This window comes from Sinohyriopsis cumingii, chromosome 4, assembly GCF_028554795.1.
Source record: "Sinohyriopsis cumingii isolate HCF-2022 chromosome 4, ASM2855479v2, whole genome shotgun sequence".
Classification (NCBI taxonomy): Eukaryota; Metazoa; Mollusca; class Bivalvia; order Unionida; family Unionidae; genus Sinohyriopsis; species Sinohyriopsis cumingii.
The window spans coordinates 1,695,968-1,717,042 of NC_142964.1; the positions used below are offsets into that span (position 1 = coordinate 1,695,968).

The following is a 21,075-nucleotide window of genomic DNA, read 5'->3' on the forward strand; positions in this document are numbered from 1 at the left end:
TTGTCGTTCTTACCGTAAGCACTCTGTAATAAGATCTATCGAATCTGCACAAAGAAAGACAATTTGAAATCAGAAAACGTCATGCATCATGCTCATTCAGATTTATTGCCCAAATCCTTTGGGCCTCTTGGCCAGCGCACTTGGACCTCTTGGACACAACACTTGGACCTCGTGGACAACGCACTTGTGCCTCTTGGACACCGCACTTGGGCCTCTTGGACAACGCACTTAGGTCTCGTGGACAACGCACTTGGGCCTCTTGGACAACGCACTTGGGCCACTTGAACAACGCACTTGTGCCTCTTGGACAACGCACCTGGGTCTCTTGGACACCGTACTTGGGCCTCTTGGACACCGCAATTGGGCCTCTTGGACTACGCACTTGGGCTTGTTAACGATATGTTAAGTAAAAGCTATTTTTGTAGCAAATAAGGATACTCTATATGTAGAAAACAACTAATGTACTGAGTATCAATAAAAAAATGTTTCAAATAGATAAAGAATGTAATTAGTGTATTAATATCTGAATGTAGTTTAAAATGTCATCAAATTGGCCAGCGCACGTGGGCCTCTGGGACACAACACTTGGGCCTCGTGGACAACGCACTTGGGCCTTTTGGACACAACACTTGGGTCTCTTGGACAACGCACTTAGGTCACTTGGACAACGCGCTTAGGCCTCTTGGACAACTCACTTGTGCCTCTTGGACAACGCACTTGGGCCTCTTGGACACCGCACTTGGGCCTTCGACAACGCAATTGGGCCTCTTGGACACCGCACTTGGGCCTTCGACAACGCACATTGGCCTTCGCCAACTCCCTTAAGCCTCTTGGACAACGCACATGGGCCTTGGACAACGCTCTTGGGCCTCTTGGACACCGCATTTGGGCCTCTTGTATACTGCAATTGGGCCTCTTTCAGATTTATTGGCCAACTCCCTTGGTCCCATTGGACACAACACTTGGGCCTCTTGGATAACACACTTAGGTCTCTTGGACACCGCACTTCGGCCTCCTGGACACCGCACTTGGGCCTCTTGGACACCGCACTTGGGCCTCTTGGATACTGCAATTGGGCCTCTTTCAGATTTATTGGCCAACTTCCTTGGGCCTCTTGGACATTGCAATTGGGTCTCTTGGACACCGCACTTGGGCCTTCGGCAACGCACTTGGGCCTTGGTCAACTCCCTTGGGCCTCTTGGACAACGCACTAGGGCCTTGGACAACGCATTTGGGCAGCTTTGACACCGCACTTGCGCCTCTTGGACACTGCACTTGTATACCCAATTGGGCCTCTTTCAGATTTATTGGCCAACTCCATTGGGCCTCTTGGACACAACACTTAGGCCTCTTGGACAACGCACTTAGGTCTCTTGGACAACGCACTTGGGTCTCTTGGACATTGTAATTGGGCCTCTTGGACACAAAACTTGGGCCTCTTAGCCAACTTCCTTGGCCTCTTGGACACTGCAATTGGGCCTCCTGAACACAGCAATTGGGCCTCTTGGCCAACTTACTTTGGCCTCTTGGACACCGCACTTGGGCCTCTTGGATACCGCAGTTGGGCCTCTTGGACAACGCACTTGGGCTTGTTAACGATATGTTAAGTAAAAGCATTTTTTGTAGCTAATAAGGATACTCTATGTGTAGAAAACAAATAATGTACTGAGTATGAATAAAAAAATGTTTAAATATGTAAAGAATGTAATTAGTGTATTCATATCTGAATGCAGTTTAAAATGACATCAAATTGGCCAGCGCACTTGGGCCTCTTGAACACAACACTTGGGCCTTGCGGACAAGGCACTTGGGCCTCTTGGACACCTCACTTGGGCCTTCGACAACGCACTTGGGCTTAAGTCAACTCCCTTGGTCATCTTGGAAACCGCACTTGGGCCTCTTGGACACCGCACTTGGGCCTCTTTTGTATACCGCAGTTGGGCCTCTTTCAGATTTATTGGCCAACTGCCTTGGGCCTCTTGGACACAACACTTGGACCTCTTGGACAACGCACTTAGGTCTCTTGGACAATGCACTTGGGTCTCTTGGACATTGTAAATGGGCCTCTTGGACACCGCACTTGGGCCTCTTAGCCAACGTCCTTGAGCCTCTTGGACACTGTAATTGGGCCTCTTGGACACCACACTTGGGCCTCGTGGACAACTTCCTTGGGCCTCTTGGACATCACACTTTAGTCTCTTGGACACCGCACTTGGGCCTCTTGGACACCGCAATTGTAGCAAATAAGGATACTCAATGTGTAGAAAACAACTAATATACTGAATATCAATAAAAAAAATGTTTCAAATATGTAAAGAATGTAATTAGTGTATTAATGTCTGAATGTAGTTTAAAATGTCATCAAATTGGCCATCGTGGACAACGCACTTGGGCCTCTTGGACACCGCACTTCGGCCTCTTGGACAACGCACTTGGACCTCTTGGACACCGCACGTGGGCCTTGAACAACGCAATTGGGACTCTTGGACACCGCACATAGACCTTCGTCAACGCACTTGGGCCTCGGCCAACTCCCTTGGGCCTCTTGGACAACGCACTTGGGTCATGGAGAACGCACTTGGGCCTCCTGGACACCGCACTTGGGCCTCTTGAATACCACTTTTGGGCCTCTTTTAGATTTATTTGCCAACTCTTTTTGGCCTCTTGGACACAACACTTGGGCCTCTTGGACAACGCACTTAGGTCTCTTGGACACCGCACTTGGGCCTCTTGGCTAACTTTCTTGGGCCTCTTAGACACTGCAGTTTAGGTCTCTTGGACACCTCACTTGGGCCTCTTGGCCAACTTCCTTGGACCTCTTAGACACCACACTTGCGCCTTCGACAACGCACTTGGGCTTTGGTCAACTCCTTTGGGCATCTTCGACAACGCACTCGGGCCTTGGACGCCGCACTTGGGCCTCTTGGACACCGCACTTGGGCCTCGTGGACACCGCACTTGGGCCTTTTGGATCCCGTAATTGGGCCTCTTTCAGATTTGTTGGCCAACTCCTTTGGGCCTCTGGGACACAACACTTGGGCCTCTTGGACACCGCACTTGGGCCTATTGGACAACGCACTTGGGCTTGTTAACGATATGTTAAGTAAAAGCTATTTTTGTAGCAAATAAGGATACTCTATGTGTATAAAACAACTAATGTACTGAGTATCAATAAAAAAATGTTTCAAATATGTAAAGTTGTTGTTGTTGTTGTTATAGGGTTTAACGCCATTTTTCAGCACACGATAGGCTATACATGGCGGCCATTATTAATGGTGGAGGAAGAACACGGAAAACCCCGGAAAGAACCACCGACCCACGAGAAGCTACTGGCAAACTTTCTCACATACCCACAATAGCCGAATCCGAGACTCGAACCCACGCAGACAGAGGTGAGATCTCAGTGATGCGTAACGGAGAGCGCTTTCGACCACTCGGCCACTCGGGGCCCCTTCAAATATGTAAAGAATGTAGTTAGTGTATTGATGTTGGAATGTAGTTTAAAATGTCATCAAATGGGCCAGCGCACTTTGGCCTCTGGGACACAACACTTGGTCTTCGTGGACAACTCACTTGGTCTCTTGGACAACGCAATTAGGTCTCTTGGACAACGTACTTGGGCCTCCTGGACAACACACTTGTCACTCTTGGACAACGCACTTGGGCCTCTTGGACACAGCACTTGGGCCTTGGACAACGCAATTGTGCCTCTTGGATACGGCACTTGGGCCTTCGACAACGCACTTGGGCCTCTTGGACACAGCACTTGGTCCTTGGACAAAGCACAGTTTGCCTCTTGGACACCGCACTTGGGCCTCTTGGACACCGTTCTTGGGCCTGTTGGACAATGCACTTGAGTCTCTTGGACAACGCACTTTAGCTTCTTGGACACCGCACTTGGGCCTCTTGGACAACGCACTTGGACCTCTTGGACAACGCGATTGGGCCTCTTGTACAACGCACTTTGGCTTCTTGGAAGCTGCAGATTGGCGTCTTGGACACCGCACATGGGCCTCTTGGCCAACTTCCTTGGGCCTCTTGGACACCGCACTTGGGCCTTCGACAATGGACTTCGGCCTCTTGGACAACGCACCTGGGGCTTGGACAGCGCACTTGGGCCTCTTGTACACCGCACTTGGGCCTCTTGGACACCGTTCTTGGGCCTCTTGGATAACGCACTTGTGTCTTTTGGCCAACGCATTTTAGCTTCTTGGACATCGCACTTGGTCCTCTTGGAGAAGACACTTGTTCCTCTTGGACAACGCACTTGGGCCTCTTGGAAGCTGCAGTTGGGCGTCTTGGACACCACACATGGGCCTCTTCGCCAACTTCCTTGGGCCTCTTGGACACTGCAATTGGGCCGAATGCACACCGCAATTGGGCCTTCAACAATGCACTTGGGCCTCTTGGACAACACACTTGGGCCTTGGAGAACGTACTTCGGCCTCTTGAACAACGACCTTGGGCCTTGGACAACGCACTTGGGCCTCTTGGACAACGCCCTTAGGCCTTGGAGAATGTACTTGGGCCTTGTGGACAACGCACTTGGGCCTTGAACAACGCACTTGGGTCTTTGGACACCGCACTTGGGCCTCTTGGACACTGTTCTTGGGCCTCTTGGATAACGCACTTGTGTCCTTCGGACAACGCACTTTAGCTTCTTGGACACCGCACTTGGGCCTTATGGACAACGCACTTGTTCCTCTTGGACAACGCGATTGGACCTTATGGCCAACGTCCTTTGGCCTCTTGGACATTGTAATTGGGCCTTTTAGACACCGCAATTGGGCCTTTGACAATGCACTTGGGCCTCTTGGACAACGCACTTGGGCTTTGGAGAACGTACTTGGGCCTTGTGGACAACGCACTTGGGCCTCTTGGAGAACGCACTTGGGCCTTGGAGAACGTACTTGGGCCTTGTGGACAGCGCACTTGGGCCTTGTACAACGCACTTGGGCCGTTGGACAAAGCACTTGGACAACGCATTTGCGCCTTGGACAACGCACTTGGGCCTCTTGGACACCGTACTTGGGCCTCTTGGACACCGTTCTTGGGCCTCTTGGATAACGCACTTTAGCTTCTTGGACACCGCACATGGGCCTCTAGCATAGCGCACTTGTTCCTCTTCGACAACGAGATTGGGCCTCTTGGACAACGCACTTGGGCTTCTTGGACGCTGCAATTAGGCGTCTTGGACACCACACACGGCCCTCTTGCCCAACTTCCTTTGGCCTCTTTGACACTGCAATTGGGCCTCTTGGACACCGTTCATGGGCCTTCGACAATGCACTTGGGCCTCTTGGACAACGCACTTGGGCTTTGGAGAACGTACTTGGGCCTTGTGGACAACGCACTTGGCCTTGGAGAACGTACTTGGGCCTTGTGGACAACGCACTTGAGTCTTTGGACAACGCACTTGGGCCTCTTGGACAACGCACTTGGGCCTCTTGGACAACGCACTTGTGTCTCTTGGACAACGCACTTTAGCTTCTTGGACACCGCACTTGGGCCTCTTGGTCAAAGCACTTGGACCTCTTGGACAACGCGATTGGGCCTCTTGGACAACGCACGTGGGCCTCTTGGACGCTGGAATTGGGCGTCTTGGACACCGCATATGGGCCTCTTGACTAACTTCCTTTGGCCTCTTGGGCACTGCAATTATGCCTCTTGGACATCACATTTGGGCCTTGGAGAACGTACTTTGACCTTGTAAACAACGTACTTGGGCCTTGAACAACGCACTTGTGCCTTTGGACAACGCATTTGGGCCTCTTGGACAACGCACTTGGGCCTCTTGGACACCACACTTGGGCCTCTTGGAAACCGTTCTTGGGCCTCTTGGACAACGCACTTGTGTCTCTTGGACAACGCACTTGGACCTCTTGGACTCTGCAATTGGGCGTCTTGGACACCGCAAGCGGGCCTCTTGGACGACGCACCTGGGCCTTGGACGACGCACTTGGGCCTCTTGGACACCGCACTTGGGTCTCTTGGACAACGCACTTTAGCTTCGTTGACACTGCACTTGGGCCTCGTGGATAATTCACGTGGACCTTTTGGAGAACGCACTTGGGCCTCTTGGACAACGCACTTGGGCCTCTTGGACAACGCACTTGTGTCTCTTGGACAACGCCCTTTAGCTTCTTGGACACCGCACTTGGGCCTCTTGGTCAAAGCTCTTGGACCTCTTGGACAACGCGATTGGGCCTCTTGGACAACGCACTTGGGCCTCTTGGACGCTGAAATCGGGCGTCCTCGACACCCCACATGGGCCTCTTGGCCAACTTCCTTTGGCCTCTTGGACACTGCAATTAGGCCTCTTGGACACCACATTTGGGCCTTGGAGAACGTACTTTGGCCTTGTGGAAAACGCACTTGGGCCTTGGACAACGCACTTGTGTCTTTGGACAACGCATTTGGACCTCTTGGATACCGTTCTTGGGCCTCTTGGACAACGCACTTGTGTCTCTTGGACAACGCACTTGGACCTCTTTGACTCTGCAATTGGGCGTCTTGGACACCGCACGTGGGCCTCTTGGCCAACTTCCTTGGGCGTCTTGGACACTTCAAGTGGGCCTCTTGGACAACGCACCTGGGCCTTGGACGACGCACTTGGGCCTCTTGGACACCGCATTTGGGTCTCTTGGACAACGCACTTTAGCTTCGTGAACACCGCACTTGGGCCTCTTGGACAACTCACGTGGACCTCTTGGAGAACGCGATTGGGCCTCTTGGACAACGCACTTGGGCCTCTTGGACGCTGCATTTGGGCGTCTTGGACACCGCACATGGGCCTCTTTGGCACCGCATTTGGGCCTTCGACAATGCACTTGGGTCTCTTGGACAACGCACTTGGGCTTTGGACAACGTACTTGGGTCTTGTGGACAACGGACTTGGGCTTGGGACATGGGACAACGCACTTGTGCCTTTGGACAACTCACTTGGGCCTCTTGGACAACGCACTTGGGCCTTGGACAACGCACTTTGGCGTCTTGGACACCGCACTTGGGCGACTTGGACACCGCACTTGGGCCTCTTAAAAAAGTCACTTGTGTCTCTTGGACAACGCACTTTATCCTCTTGGACACCGCACTTGGGCTTCTTGGACAACGCACTTGGGCCTCGTGGACACTGTAATTGGGCCTCTTGGACACCGCACATGGGCCTCTTGGCCAACTTGCTTGGGCCTCTTGGACACTGCAATTGGGCCTCTTGGACACCGCACTTGGGCCTCTTGGCCAACTTCTTTGGGCCTCTTGGACACCGTACTTTAGCCTCTTGGACACCGCATTTGGGCCTCTTAGACAACGCATTTGGGCTTTTTAACGATATGTTAAGTAAAAGCTATTTTTGTAGCAAATAAGGATACTCTATGTGTAGAAAGCAACTAATGTACTGAGTATCAATAACAAATGTTTCAAATATGTAAAGAATGTAATTAGTGTATTGATGTCTGAATGTAGTTTAAAATGTCATCAGATTACATCCGAGTATGTTTTAGTATGCAAAAGGCAGAGGATTTTCTAGTTGACGTTATTAAGCAAGAGTGGATTTCAATCAGACGTTATTAATCCATATTAGTGAGACATCGATGTTCTCGCTCTTAGCCTGATGCTGTGATAAGGTCGCTGATTTATTTAAATATCGTGTAATGAAGGCGTATAAAATAATGATTGTATTATATATCGGTTTAAAGCAGTATTTCATTTTCCGGTGGTACCTACCACGGTACTTTTCTTACCGTACCGGAACTTCCGTAGTTTTGGTAGCTTCTGTGAATAACGAACTTGTTCAGAAATTCCAGAAGAAGTCTGTTAAGACCTAATGATAATATTAGCGGGTTTTCAATATTCATGACATAATTGTTAAAAACTTATCTTTTGTTTCTAGCAAAATGGTTGTATATTTATGATCCTGTAATCGCATGTTTGATACGTGTCACGTGCCAATGTGGTGGCCAAATGGAATGTTGTGAAACAATTTCGGGACCAATCTAGCTTTCGGACAAAAAATAAATTGCCCCTAGCGTTTGTGAGTATGATGAGTATAATTTATTCTCTTGTGAAAATGGGAATCATTCACCGATTTTCAGGATCGCACCTGTTTTTTGTCTAAACGTTACTTAATTTTATAAGTTCACTAAATATTGTTTCGTTTGTTGAGTAGTCTTGTAGGCTACGGTATCAACAGTTACTAATTTTATCAATGACCTCTCTAGTGTCAGCACGCTGCCTGTAAGGTAGGATTAATTATCCCACTTTAGTTACAGTGCTTAAATTTCAGCTAATACAACAATTAGCGAAAACATAACAAATTTATCTACTGTAAAGTATTGGCCAATTAATTTTCCGTCAGGCACGTGATTTCTTTTTGAGCTGAAATATTTTCTTTTTTTATTTCAAGATTCGAAATAATATTATATTATATAACATGGTGTTATTTTGCCGTGAATCAGAGAGCGAGATATTTTTTCATGCTATTGACAAACGGAAGTAAAACTTAAAAGAAAGTGGAAAAAGCGTCAGGCACTGCCCCAGGACAGTGAACTATTGCTACATAATATAATTGCAGTATATCGTGGTACGCCCTTAGAGTGTCGTCTATCTCTGGGGGTTTGGTAATGTCTGCTGTGGCTGTGCTGGCCTTTGCGTGAGTGACAACCCCTTTTGCAGTTGTTGCAGAGGTCTTGGGGAAGTCTGAGTTACTGTGGTTGCTGCCGCACTCTTCTTTCTCTCACGTTTCTCTGCCGCCAGATCGCTTTTCGTCAGATTAGCGACTGCTATGTCCTTAAGGACCGTCTGCGTCCAGGTGACTCGGTCCTGGGCATGCACTTACCAGCTGACGGTGAAATGCCTTTATGTCCCTCTTGCACACATCCTTGAAACGGAGTGAGGGTGGCCTTATCTTCTGGTGCCAGTTGCCAGCGTCCATATAGGATGTCTTTTGGCAGCCTCCCATCCCATGCATCGGACGTGTCCCAACCATCGAAGGCGACGTTTGCAGGGAGTACATCCTGGGGTTACTTGCACGCTGCTGGATCTCGCTGCCAGCTGATTTTCAGGATGGGTTTTATGCACTGTATATGGAAGGAACTGAACCGACGCTCTTGCCTCGTATAGGTGCTCTAGGTCTCACGACCATATAGGAGGGTGCTGAGAACGCAGGCCCGGTAGATTTGGATCTTGGTGTTCCCTGTCAGTTCGTCGTTTTCCCACATCCTCTTCGGTAGTCGTTCCATGATGGTGTTTGCCCTTCCAAGCTTTCTGTCCAGATCCACATCGAGCGAATGTTTCTGATGGTTGACCACAGGTAAGTAAAGTTGTTGACTACTTCCATGGTGACACCGTCGATTTTGATGGAAGGGGCAGTGGTCTGCGAGGTCTGGGCTTGACGTCCCGTTCGTCAAAGGAAAGTGAAGGGTCTCTCATAGCCTCTCCTTTCCATATGTAGTGCTGGGCAGAAGGTTACTTGCATATGGCTTCACCTACACTATTGTGTCCACAGCTGCACCTTCATGCGAGGCACCCTCTTTTCACAGAGCCTGTTGTGTGATGCGACCGAGTGCCCGGCGGTATAACTGGGTGGACAGATGGAGCTCGTTAGCCGTGCCAGGCATTCATATAGGAGATATCGGGAGAAGGAAAGGCTACGGGAGTAAACCATCCCTAAGGGGGCTGGGTATTCTTATGTCATTTGTTTAGGCTCGAATAAACAGTAACACAAGAAAGTGTGAAAACAGCAGGATTTGAAAAAATAAAAGGCTATTAGATTTTTCGATCACGCATTCGTGCACATCGAAATACCCATATGCTCTTGTATGGTAAACAACGTCGTAATAAAAGCACAGCATCGACTACTTATCATACAGACATCAATAAATTTCGTCACATCAGTATATATATTACACTGAACAATAGCACAGCAATCAGACGCATTTCTGTAAATTACACTCCCACAAGTGTAAACAAATAATCAAATCACATCAATATATGCACTAGTTTACTATGAAGTAACCAAACAGCGAATTACAATATTAATTCTAACCACGAGCTAGCAATCTACATAACACTTTACATCATGGCTCATTTCTCAAATACGCATGTAAATTAAACACTACAAAGGTAATTCTACGTACTAATGATTCTAGTAATGAAATATACATACTGCAGAATATTACAATACAATGCCGTAATATTCTGCAACAATCTAGCAAATAACTCACTGACCGTTACAAAGCTTTGTCTTTCCTTAGAATTTCCTAAGTTTTCCAGCCAATTTATGAGTGGCTTTCCCCGAGTTATTGCTTTAAATTTCCGGCACAATGTTTCACAATTACTGAAGTTTCTAGTCTAAATTACTCAATTAAATTCGGATTGAAATGGTGACCACACCCTCTCTGAATTCCGACTGGATATCGATTATACCCTGTTCTATTCAACTTAGCAGACAATGCTCCGGCCGTCTGTCAATGTTGTAAGATTTACGACAGCCAATAAGGGTTCTTTGTTCTTGAAGAAAGCTTTCAACGTCCACGTGTGATTTTTGACACCCAAAAAGCTGTCTCGTAACATTTACGAACAGGACCACTATATCCGCGGGATCTAATATATATGCATGGCTTCTAACCAATTCCTTTGTTCTTGACTTACGTAATCGCGGACAGGCAACGTGACAGCCCAGGACCAGGCTGTCCAGGACCTGCAAGAGCACAATTCCACAGCCAAGTGGAACGCCATGAAGGGTGCTATCTACAGCAAAAACAAGTCAACGTTTGGCAAGAAGGAGCGGTCCAGGCAGGACTGGTTCAACGCCCACCTTTCAGGGTTGAAACCAATAATTGAGGACACACTAAATGCCTTCATAGCTTACAAAAATGCCCCAATAAACGGACTCTTGCTATCCTATGCATCACCCAACGCATCGCTAGACAATGCGCGAACGAGTATTGGCAACAATTGTGTGCAGTGCCGAGTCTGGAAACATCCAAGGTATATACAGTGACATCAGGAAAGCTCTAGGCCCTGCAGTGAAATGAGTTGCCCCCTCTCTTGAAATTTCTGACGGGAGAGCTATACTCACCTTTACGGCCCTTATCAGCATTCAGAAACTGCCCACCATGGCGAAGCTCGACAAAGTGCCCACCTTAGAGGAGCTCAGCGAAAGCATCGACTCCCTACCAAACGACAAAACACCAGGTAGCGACAGCATCCCACCTGAAGCTATCAAAAGTGGGAAACCGACATTGCTCCAGCCTCTGCATGAGCTACACTGCCTCTGCTGGGAGGAAGAAGCAGTCCCCGAAGACATGTGCGACCCCACCACTGTGACCCTTAACAAAAACAACGGCGACCGCAGTGACTGTAACAGTTACTGAGGAATCTCGCTCCTGAGCATAGTTGGCAAAGTGTATACCCGCATCATCCTCAACAGGCTGCAGCTGCTGGCGGACAGTGTGTACCCGGAATGTCAGCGAGGCTTTAGCGCTGGAAGTTCAACAACATATATATTTTACTTCCGACAACTCCAAGGGAAGAGCAGAGAGCAAGGTTATCCACTCTACATGATGTTCATCGACCTCACTAAGGCCTTCGACCTGGTCGTCAGGAAGGGCCAATTTGAGCTTTTCAGTACGATCGGCGGCCCCCAACCCCCCTAAAAAAAACTCTGCAGCATGATAATATCTTTCCATGCCGATATGAAGGGAACAGTCCTGTACGAATGGATCCTCATCAGACTCCTTCCCCAACAACAGCGGCGTGAAGCAGGGCTGAGTGATGGCGCCGACACTTTTCGGGATCTTCTTCTCTCTGTTCCTTTCCTACGCCTTGGACTCGTCCATTGATGGCGTATATCTGCATACCAGGTCAGACGGGATGCTGTTCAACCTGGCACGACTGCCATCGGAGACCAAAGTGAGGTCGGTGCACATCAGGGAGATGGTTTTTGCGGATGCGCGGATCTTGTGATCCACACTGAGGATGCCTCCCAGAGTCTGGGAGACCGTTTCGCTGATGCCTGCAATCAGATCTGGCTCAAAATCAGTCTGAACAAGGCAAACATTAGTGTGCAAGATGCCACCATTCCCACTTCCATAAAAATCGACGGTAAGATTTTGTATATAAGATAAACTTTATCAGATACATTTTGTTAGACTTATTGTTACACGGGGGGGAGTGATTGTCCCTCCTTATTTGGTTTTCGTTATCTAGGGGTTGACCGCCCTCGATGTTATTGCCCGGTTCGAGTAAATATAAATATAAGTGGTGAAACTTATAGGTGGAATAGATAGAGATCTGAGCAGGTATATAGAACAAACCAACACGAGCCCCCGTACATGTAAACAAACAATTTAATCAATTACATACAAAAACTGTGAAAATTCATTACATCAGGAATGTAGTCTGCTTTTAGGAATTTAACTTTCACCGAAATACAAAGAAAACGCAAATAGATCTAAATAAGATAGCCGATCTGTTACTGATAGATTTAGTTCATCATAGGATCGAGTGAACAATCGAAGTCAACGTCTTGTACGATTTCATAACCTGCTCGTCCTCAGTCTGTTTTTGCTTCCTCTGTCGCTGTTCAGACCCTTGGATCTCGGGATGATACTTTCTACCACCCGTCTCAGGATACTCTCAGAATTCGTCTTCAGAAATTAATACGTCGCAGGATTGCATCACAGGATAATCCGTCTCATACGTTTCAGGAGCTATTTTCTCCCTTTAAATAAATATAAATAGAGACAACCTAAATTTCCCGTTTTTTATGAAACGGTTAATTCTTCATTATTCTCCCTCGTTATCAGATTTCACTATCAGTGCTAAACAGACGCTAAGGCTGTCAATCGACTCCACATGTCCTGTAATGACCCTAGTTAGTCAAATGGCTAATTAGTTACGCCTTGACCTTACACATTAACACATCCGCGAGGCCTGGGGTTCTGAGCCAGCCTCAATTTACACAGCGAATAAATAGGATACATCACATCAATCAATTACTAGATCATTTCCGTCAATACACACTTATTCTTAATCATACTTGAAATCTTCTAAATTCGGCGAATTCACACGGATTCTTATAATCATATTAACTAATATAATGTATTAAATTCTTAGAACATAATTCTTATGCAAACAAGACGATAAATTCAAACAATTCGTCAAACTTATCTAAAGAAGATTAATGTACAACTTCCTATGCATAAACTCAACACAGTTATACTTCAAAAAGCAAATTATTACACGAATGTAGAAAAAAGATTCATGCAGATACAAGTAATAACTTCAGCAAAGCATTATATATGGCATCAACAAATTACATGGAATTGTCACACTACCTTTGCTTTCAACGTTCCTCCCTCTAATCGGTAAATTAGTTCGTCGGTTCCCTTCGACAATCGTCCCCTTTTTGGACAACAGCTGTTTTACGGAAATTTCTTGCAAATTTCCGGAGTCGAAACCTTTGGGTCTCCTCTTGTAGGAAAAGCTTAGACTGATGAAAATTCGATGCGGGCGATATTAAAACCTATGAAATGTTGTGTTGGAACATGCCCTCTCATTTAACGTAACAAATCAGAATCAAATATCTCTGCTGCCTTTTTCCAGAGGTGCCAAAGTCAGGGTCAACTTGACCTGGTAGTTTGAGTAACAGAGTTTCTGCGTTCTCTCAACTGTGACAACTTTACCATGAAAATGAAGTTTTCCTTGTCCTAAATTGTCCGCCTGGCTGCTGTATAAACAAATGTTTAATTAGGAACGAAATTCTCCCTCTAAAGGACATTACCGTACACGGTAGTATGGCGATATGATACGCGCCTGTCTCAATAAATGTAATTAATGGTTGTCTGGTCTCAACTAATGTATTCTTGTTAGATCGACATAAAATTTGCCACTTCACACTTATATATATATATATATATATATATATATATATATATATATATATATATATATATATATATATATATATATATATATATAATGCATAGTTAACATGTTGCAACTAACGTATAGCTCGTTTATTCGAATGGTTCATGCTTCTTGTCTTTGTCTTGTAGGGCGACAACAATTCTTCAGGACCCAGAAACAAAGAAACTATACTAAAGTGGTGCATAGTTTTCGTCGGTTTTCAATCCCTGACTCTTTTCTTGATTTTGGTGTCTATCTGTGTTGTCAGGAACAACATTATAACTGGAGCCGAAGCATCTCCTTGCCCCACAAGTACAGTACGTCGGGACTTTGGTCCAATTGAGATCCAAAGAGAATTTGACGTTTTTGCCGAACTTACGCCGGATGAGATCGAGATGGTGGTCAAATATGTCCAAAGTCTTGATTATCTAAAAATTGTTTCTCCAAGTCAAGGAATGACCAATAATAATTTCATCCATTCCATGGAACTCAAATTGGCGGAAAAGACCAACATATTAGATTATTTAAAGAACGGCGGTACACCGCCAAAGCGGGAAGCTACATTGTTTCTGTTCCTTGGAGGTAACAGCCCACCCACAGTGGAAGAGTATGTTGTGGGACCATTGCCCAATATTTCTTATGCACGAAGACTGAATGTGGCAGCCAGGAAAACTGTTATACCATATAACTTTAGACCATTCTCTACAGCAGAGTTTAAATCAATATTCAGTATTCTTTTCCCGAAGGTTAAATTTGACGTTGGATGGATTTTGGAAGAAAGCTATCAGGCTAAGCTTCCACCTAATTGCGGAGATCAGTGCTTAAGGTTCTCCATGACACCCATCGCAAGTGCACTGATACCTAACGGAACCAGAAAGGCGTGGTTTTGGTTCTTGTATGACGTTGAATTTTCAACGCTTCATCCACTGGACTTTCAGTTTCTGGTTGACATGACAAATGTGGACGCCAGGAAGTGGTTGATCGAAGAGGTTTGGTATGCAAACCAAATTTTTAAATCACTTGGTGATTTTAAAACAAAATACGAAAGCGGAAGTATTAACAAGACGAGATTGTCATTTCCTTCATCAGAAAAGGAGCAGTTTAGTTCTTTGTCATTTAGGGAACCCCTTGTTCCCGAAAAACCATTAAGGGCTCCACGACAATTTGATCCGGATGGGCCGAGATTCGATATAATTTCAAACCAGATTCAGTACTTAGAATGGAAGTTGAACTTTAGAGTAACTGCGACGGCAGGTCTTCAACTTTTCAACATTCGTTTTCGAAATGAGATGCTTGTGTATGAGCTTAGCATGCAAGAGGTGGCTGTTTTGTATTCTGGTAATAACCCAGCTTCTCGTGTCATGAACTATGCTGATAGCGCCGGATTATTTGGTACACGATGTAGAGGACTTTTACCTGCTGTTGATTGTCCCTCCGGGGCCAAGTACATAGACACGTATCTGTACACATCCAATGAAAATGGAAGCAGAATATTTGAAAAAGCAGCATGCATCTTTGAGCATAATAGCAACATCCCTCTTCGACGGCATCGTGCTTATGGTAGGACAGGTGCTTTTTATGGTGGCCTTGTGGCAACATCATTAATAGTCCGTACAATTATATCCGTTGTAAACTACGATTATGTGATTGACTTCATGTTTTACGCGAATGGTGCTATAGAGACAAAAGTCTCCATGACGGGATATCTGGGAACTGCTTTTTTCTTCCCTGATGAAGAACCATATGCTATGCATATATACAAGGATATTGCAGCAGTTATGCATGATCATTTCTTCGCCTTCAAAGCTGATATCGACGTAAATGGTACTTCCAACCGATTTGAGAGTTTAGATATAAGAAACCGGGTGGAAACAGATCCTTGGGGAGGAAGCAAGAATCACTTTCAGAACTATTTCACTCGAAATTTGAGAACAACTGAAAAAGAAGCTGTTTATAGATTTAATTTCAGCACTCCAAAATATCTAATGTTCACACAGAATAGAGACATATCTTCGACTGGCCTGCCAAGATCAATCAGAATACATTCAAAAGATTGGGCAAAGCAGCTTATTCCAGAAGGCTACGGCTTTGAAAGCGCAGTTCCATGGACCAGGCACCAAATAGCGCTGACCAAATATAAATACGAAGAGGATCGCTGCTCCTCAATATTTAGCATGTGGGATGCGGCAGATCCGGTTGTGAACCTGCAAAAGTATATAGACGACAATGATGATATTGTAGATGAGGTATCATTATTTTTACTTTTTAAAACTATATTCCTTTGACAAATAGGGGGATACTTATTTGTGTGGGTATCATTCTCATGTTTTCTAAAAGCAAGTCGTTATTTATAAAAAGATGTGGAAATGCTTATTAGCAGGGGGAATTTTCAGCTTTCTTTAAACATAAACATATATTCAATGAACATGTAAAATGTGCTTCTTCACATTGAATGAATTCAAGAAAGTGGTACCCAGCAAATAAGCAGGATCACCAATTTTATGCCATCCAGATACTTGGTCCCATGAGGTAGTCCGTGAACTTAACTTTTCAACCACTGGTAGGACTAAAACGATCATCATCAATATATCAAATTCGAACGATTACGATCGATATTTAATCAAGTACAAACGATCATCATCAATATATCAAATTCGAATATTACGAACAATATTTAATCAAGTACAAACGATCATCATCAATATATCAAATTCGAATATTACGATCAATATATAATCAAGTACAAACGATTATCATCATTATTTCAAGTGCGAACATTTTCTCTTAAAGGCCTGTATATATTCAAAGTATTGATAATAAACACTGAGAATGAAATATTGCAATACACATATGATAAATACGTCTCAGATAAACATGTAGATGCAGAAAATGTATAAATACGTTAACTATTTCGAATACGAGACAAAAGAACGTCTTTGATCTTTGAGTATGGATATTTATTTCTTTCAGGAAGATACATGTTGTGTTAACTTTTTAAACCAGATTGGGTAATCATATAATCTGCTTAAAATATACAAGATGGATAATCTACCAAAGCCACGGGTTTATTTTATAGTAGAAACAACTACACTGTCAAAATGTTGGTAGGATTCGAAGCATAACTTGTTAACCATTATCAATAAAATAGAGAGATCAAGATGAAACTTTGATCCAAAGAAGTTAAGAGGTATGGACGAATAAATGATTACAATGAACGAGTATAAAATTTGCATTAATTTAATAGTGGTACAGATTCTTTATTCAAACACTTTATTGTTCTTCTTCAGAAACAATATCATAGAAAGAATCAGATCTACCACAGAAAATCAAGATGTAAATATAGGTTGATAATCACAATGGCACGATCGGTGTAATTCGAGAATTAACAACTCAGTCAAATTGTCAAAAAAAAAAAAAAAAAAAAAAAAAAAAAAAATCCGTTACCTTCTTGCAATCAGGAAATAACATTTACGCTAAATGTACTTGGCATGGACATATTTCTGTTTATGTTTTGTACCAAATGTGTTTGGTAAGGCAATACACTTTTACTTAACCAAGGCAATTTTTTTTTTTTTTTTTCTTTTGTTTTGACACACGAAAGATCCACAAAATAAATTTAACTTTTAGGTAACGGCCACTTTACTATAATATAAGCTTGTATACTACACAGACTCGTGAAAGGGCTCCGAGTGGCCGAGTGGTCTAAAGCGCTCTCCGTTACGGATCACTGCCATCTCACCTCTGTCTGCGTGGGTTTGAGTCTCGGATTCGGCCAATGTGGGTATGTGAGAAAGCTTGCCAGTAGCTCCTCGTGGGTCGGTGGTTCTTCGCGGGCCTTTCCCGGGTTCTTCCTTCATCATTAATACTGGCCGCCATGCATAGCCTATCATGTGCTGAAAATGGCGTTAAATCCCACAACAACAACAGATTCGTGAATAATTTAGTGAATTCCCGATTTAAATCCATGTTTAGTATGTTTAAGACGGATCAATAGGGAATAACTCGTGAATCCTTTAAGAACAATCAACAATTTGTAATAGAGTTCCTTCCCTTTCTATCCTGTTTTGCTCATTTTGTAAACGCAAGTTGTCGCTGTGATAAATAGTTGGATATCCTTAAGGAAATGAATTGAAAAGCGTGAAACCTAAACCTACGAAATGGAATTATTGAAATGATAATTACAGCTTTTTTTTATAACCTTTCCTGTTTGCAAAGAATCTTTTCATAACTGAAGACTAGTACTAGTACTAATATATTTTCAGTATTTACATGAGGGTGAATGACTGAGTAAATACTTTTCATATTTCTTTCCAAATTGTCACATGTATAAAATGTGCTCTTACCTCGTAAGATGTGAAAGCACAAAAAAATGTTTCATCAATCCATGCACCACTTGAACATAGAAGTTACAATGCCAACAAGAACCAAGAGCTTTTTCTCTCAATGAATTTAAAATATTTGACTCGACACCATTTTCTTCTCTCCGAAGTTATGTTCTCTGTACAACCCTATCATCAAGGCCAGAACGGCGGATATTTACGCTCGATCAGATTTGCCGCTTTGATTGGGTTACACAAGGATTCGAAGCACTGTTGGTCAAATAACCGGTTGTTCCCATGCATATTAAAAATAAAAAAGTAGCTATATAATGGCCATTATCTAGCCTTTTTTTGTGGGGGGGGGGGTCTTTTTGTTTAAGCGAGCTGTGATAACTGGTGATTGCAATGTCAGTCTCAGGGGAGGTGCTTATTAATTATTAAATTCCAAAATATGAAACGTCAAAACTACTTACAAATATACTGACGTCAGTACTTTCAATTTATTCGTTATGTCAGCAAAGAACCGCCTCCACACGGAGGTTCTTCTTTTGAATTACAATCAGAGAATAGAAGAAATATTTCGTCTTTTGTTTTTCAATATTAAAAAATGAAAGGTTATGAGTTTCTCTAATTCTAGAGTGTAATGGATCATGTCCTCTAATCGATATATAGCAGGGGCCCCGAGTGGCCGAGTGGTCAAAAGCGCTCTCCGTCACGGATCACTGCCATCTCACCTCTGTCTGCGTGGGTTCGAGTCTTAAGCTCGGCCAATGTGGATATGTGAGAAAGCTTGCCGGTAGCTTCTCGTGGGTCGATGGTTCTTTCCGGTGTTTTCCCGGGTTCTTCCTCCACCATTAATACTAGCCGCCATGTATAGCCTATCTTGTGCTGAAAATGGAGTTAAACCCTATAACAACAACTATAACAACGATATATAGCAGCAAAGAGACAGACAACTTAGAATAAAACAGAGAGCTTGAAGTCTATTTTGTTGAAGAGTTAGCTAGCTCAGGGAAAGAAACTAACATACTTGACCAAAGTAGTGTGGTGGTGTCAAGCTGTAATATATCGAACTACTCAGCTCTGTACTGTTTTAGTTTGGTTACTTTGATTTGAGCTGTTGTAGACCCCCCCCCCAACCCCCCCCCCCACAAGAACTGCATTCAAATTTGGGATCACTCTCATCATTGTAAACGAGGGGCGATAATCCACCAAGGTTGTTTATCATCCGTGACAGCCTGAAAGATTTTCTCGTTTCTCATGAGTACGGATACAATTGCTTAACTAATCTCTGCGAACGCCAATAATATTTTTCTCATAATTGTGATCCACTATGACCTTTAGCTGTTTGAATGACCCAATATAAGTTTCCCTTCCAGGCACAGTCGCTTATTAACAACAAAACCACTTTATTGATGTATAGGAGCTTTAAATTGTGTTGCGTATTTTGACTGTGTATACTCATACAAACAGATGAACTCTCTATTGATTAGCCATGCCAATTATTGCTCGATCGTCAGGTCGCGCCCGGGTCGCGCTCGGCGAGCTTGATGATAACCCAGTATATAATGTGCAATTGCGCGAATTGCCATCAACGGGTCGCACAGGTGTTTCTTCAGCAAGCTTGTTGAGTTTAAGATCACCCGTGAGCGCCTTACGCGAGAGACACCAACGAGGCGCCTTTGACTCAAATCTAGTACAGTTATTGATCTTGGTTCGGACAGTAGCTATAAATAGTATCTGGCCTATCAGTGTTTGTACAGGATCAGAATTAAAATTGCTGGTTTTCCATGCCTGATTCGCAAAGCAAAATCTAAGATTTTCTCAATTAAAATCTCTGGCAGCCTAATCAGCGCTAATGTGCAAACGAATCGAATTATTATTGTGAAGGTGTAGGTTAATAACTTTGAGGTACTGAATTGTCATTACCTAGACGTCGTTATCAGCGCATTTGTGTGCGCGTACACGATCTCCATAGATAGGTCGGAGATAGTCATTAAGCTTTGCACATGAAAAAAATGCACTCAAATCCTGGCTCGACGACATTGAACTGGGATGCATTAAGTGTTCGCTCGCCAGCGCTATTAAGTTTGAATATGAAATTCTTGTCATCATGATGTTAAGTGTCTGTGTGGCCTAATCACTTAACATCTTCCATTCTTGACTGATTATTAAATATAGGTTGGATTGCCGGCGAAAATCAAAATTAAATAAGATGTTGGACTGTTGGCGTTGATTACCTACAAGGCACGCATAATTTGACTGTATTAAATTAGTGCTCGACAACTTATGATAACAAACGTATCTATAAATCTCAAAAAATACAACGAACAAGACCAACTCGAGCGAAGACAGTTTACTTCTTATGTGAGAATAGAATGTTAAACAATCAGCAAATATTATTTAATGTCAAAATGATCAAAGAGTGACGCGTACAGTACTTTTACAGAATGGTGTATTTTGGCCATTTTATAAAATTTCAAGTCACTGTTGCATCATATCATTTCATCCGGGTGACCTTAATACATGAACTAGGATTGGAATCTTACTGGATAGAACGACGGAAACTAGACGAAGAAAATAACAAAAAGCGTGTGAAGGAAACTTTCGAACTCCCGAGGTTAACGAAGACAACGACAACGACGAACTCTAAAAGACAATGAAGAAACCGAAAATCTCAATCATCACCACATAAGACAAATTAATTTGAAAGCTGCACCTATATATATATATATATATATATATATATATATATATATATATATATATATATATATATATATATATAAATCGTCTACTGCGATTGCATTGCGCAATAGACCCTACTTAACAAACACAACTACTA

At 43.9% G+C, this 21,075-nt stretch overlaps 1 protein-coding gene across 1 annotated transcript in view; it reads left to right on the plus strand.

Moving 5' to 3' along the window:
- The window catches only part of LOC149800526 (putative amine oxidase [copper-containing]), a 39,159-nt gene that overhangs the window by 2,346 nt on the left and 15,738 nt on the right, over positions 1-21,075 (plus strand). The window contains exon 2 of the mRNA XM_089954458.1: positions 14,061-16,157. Within this exon, the coding sequence (XP_089810584.1) occupies positions 14,061-16,157 (2,097 nt within the window). The remainder of the gene's footprint in view (positions 1-14,060; positions 16,158-21,075) is intronic.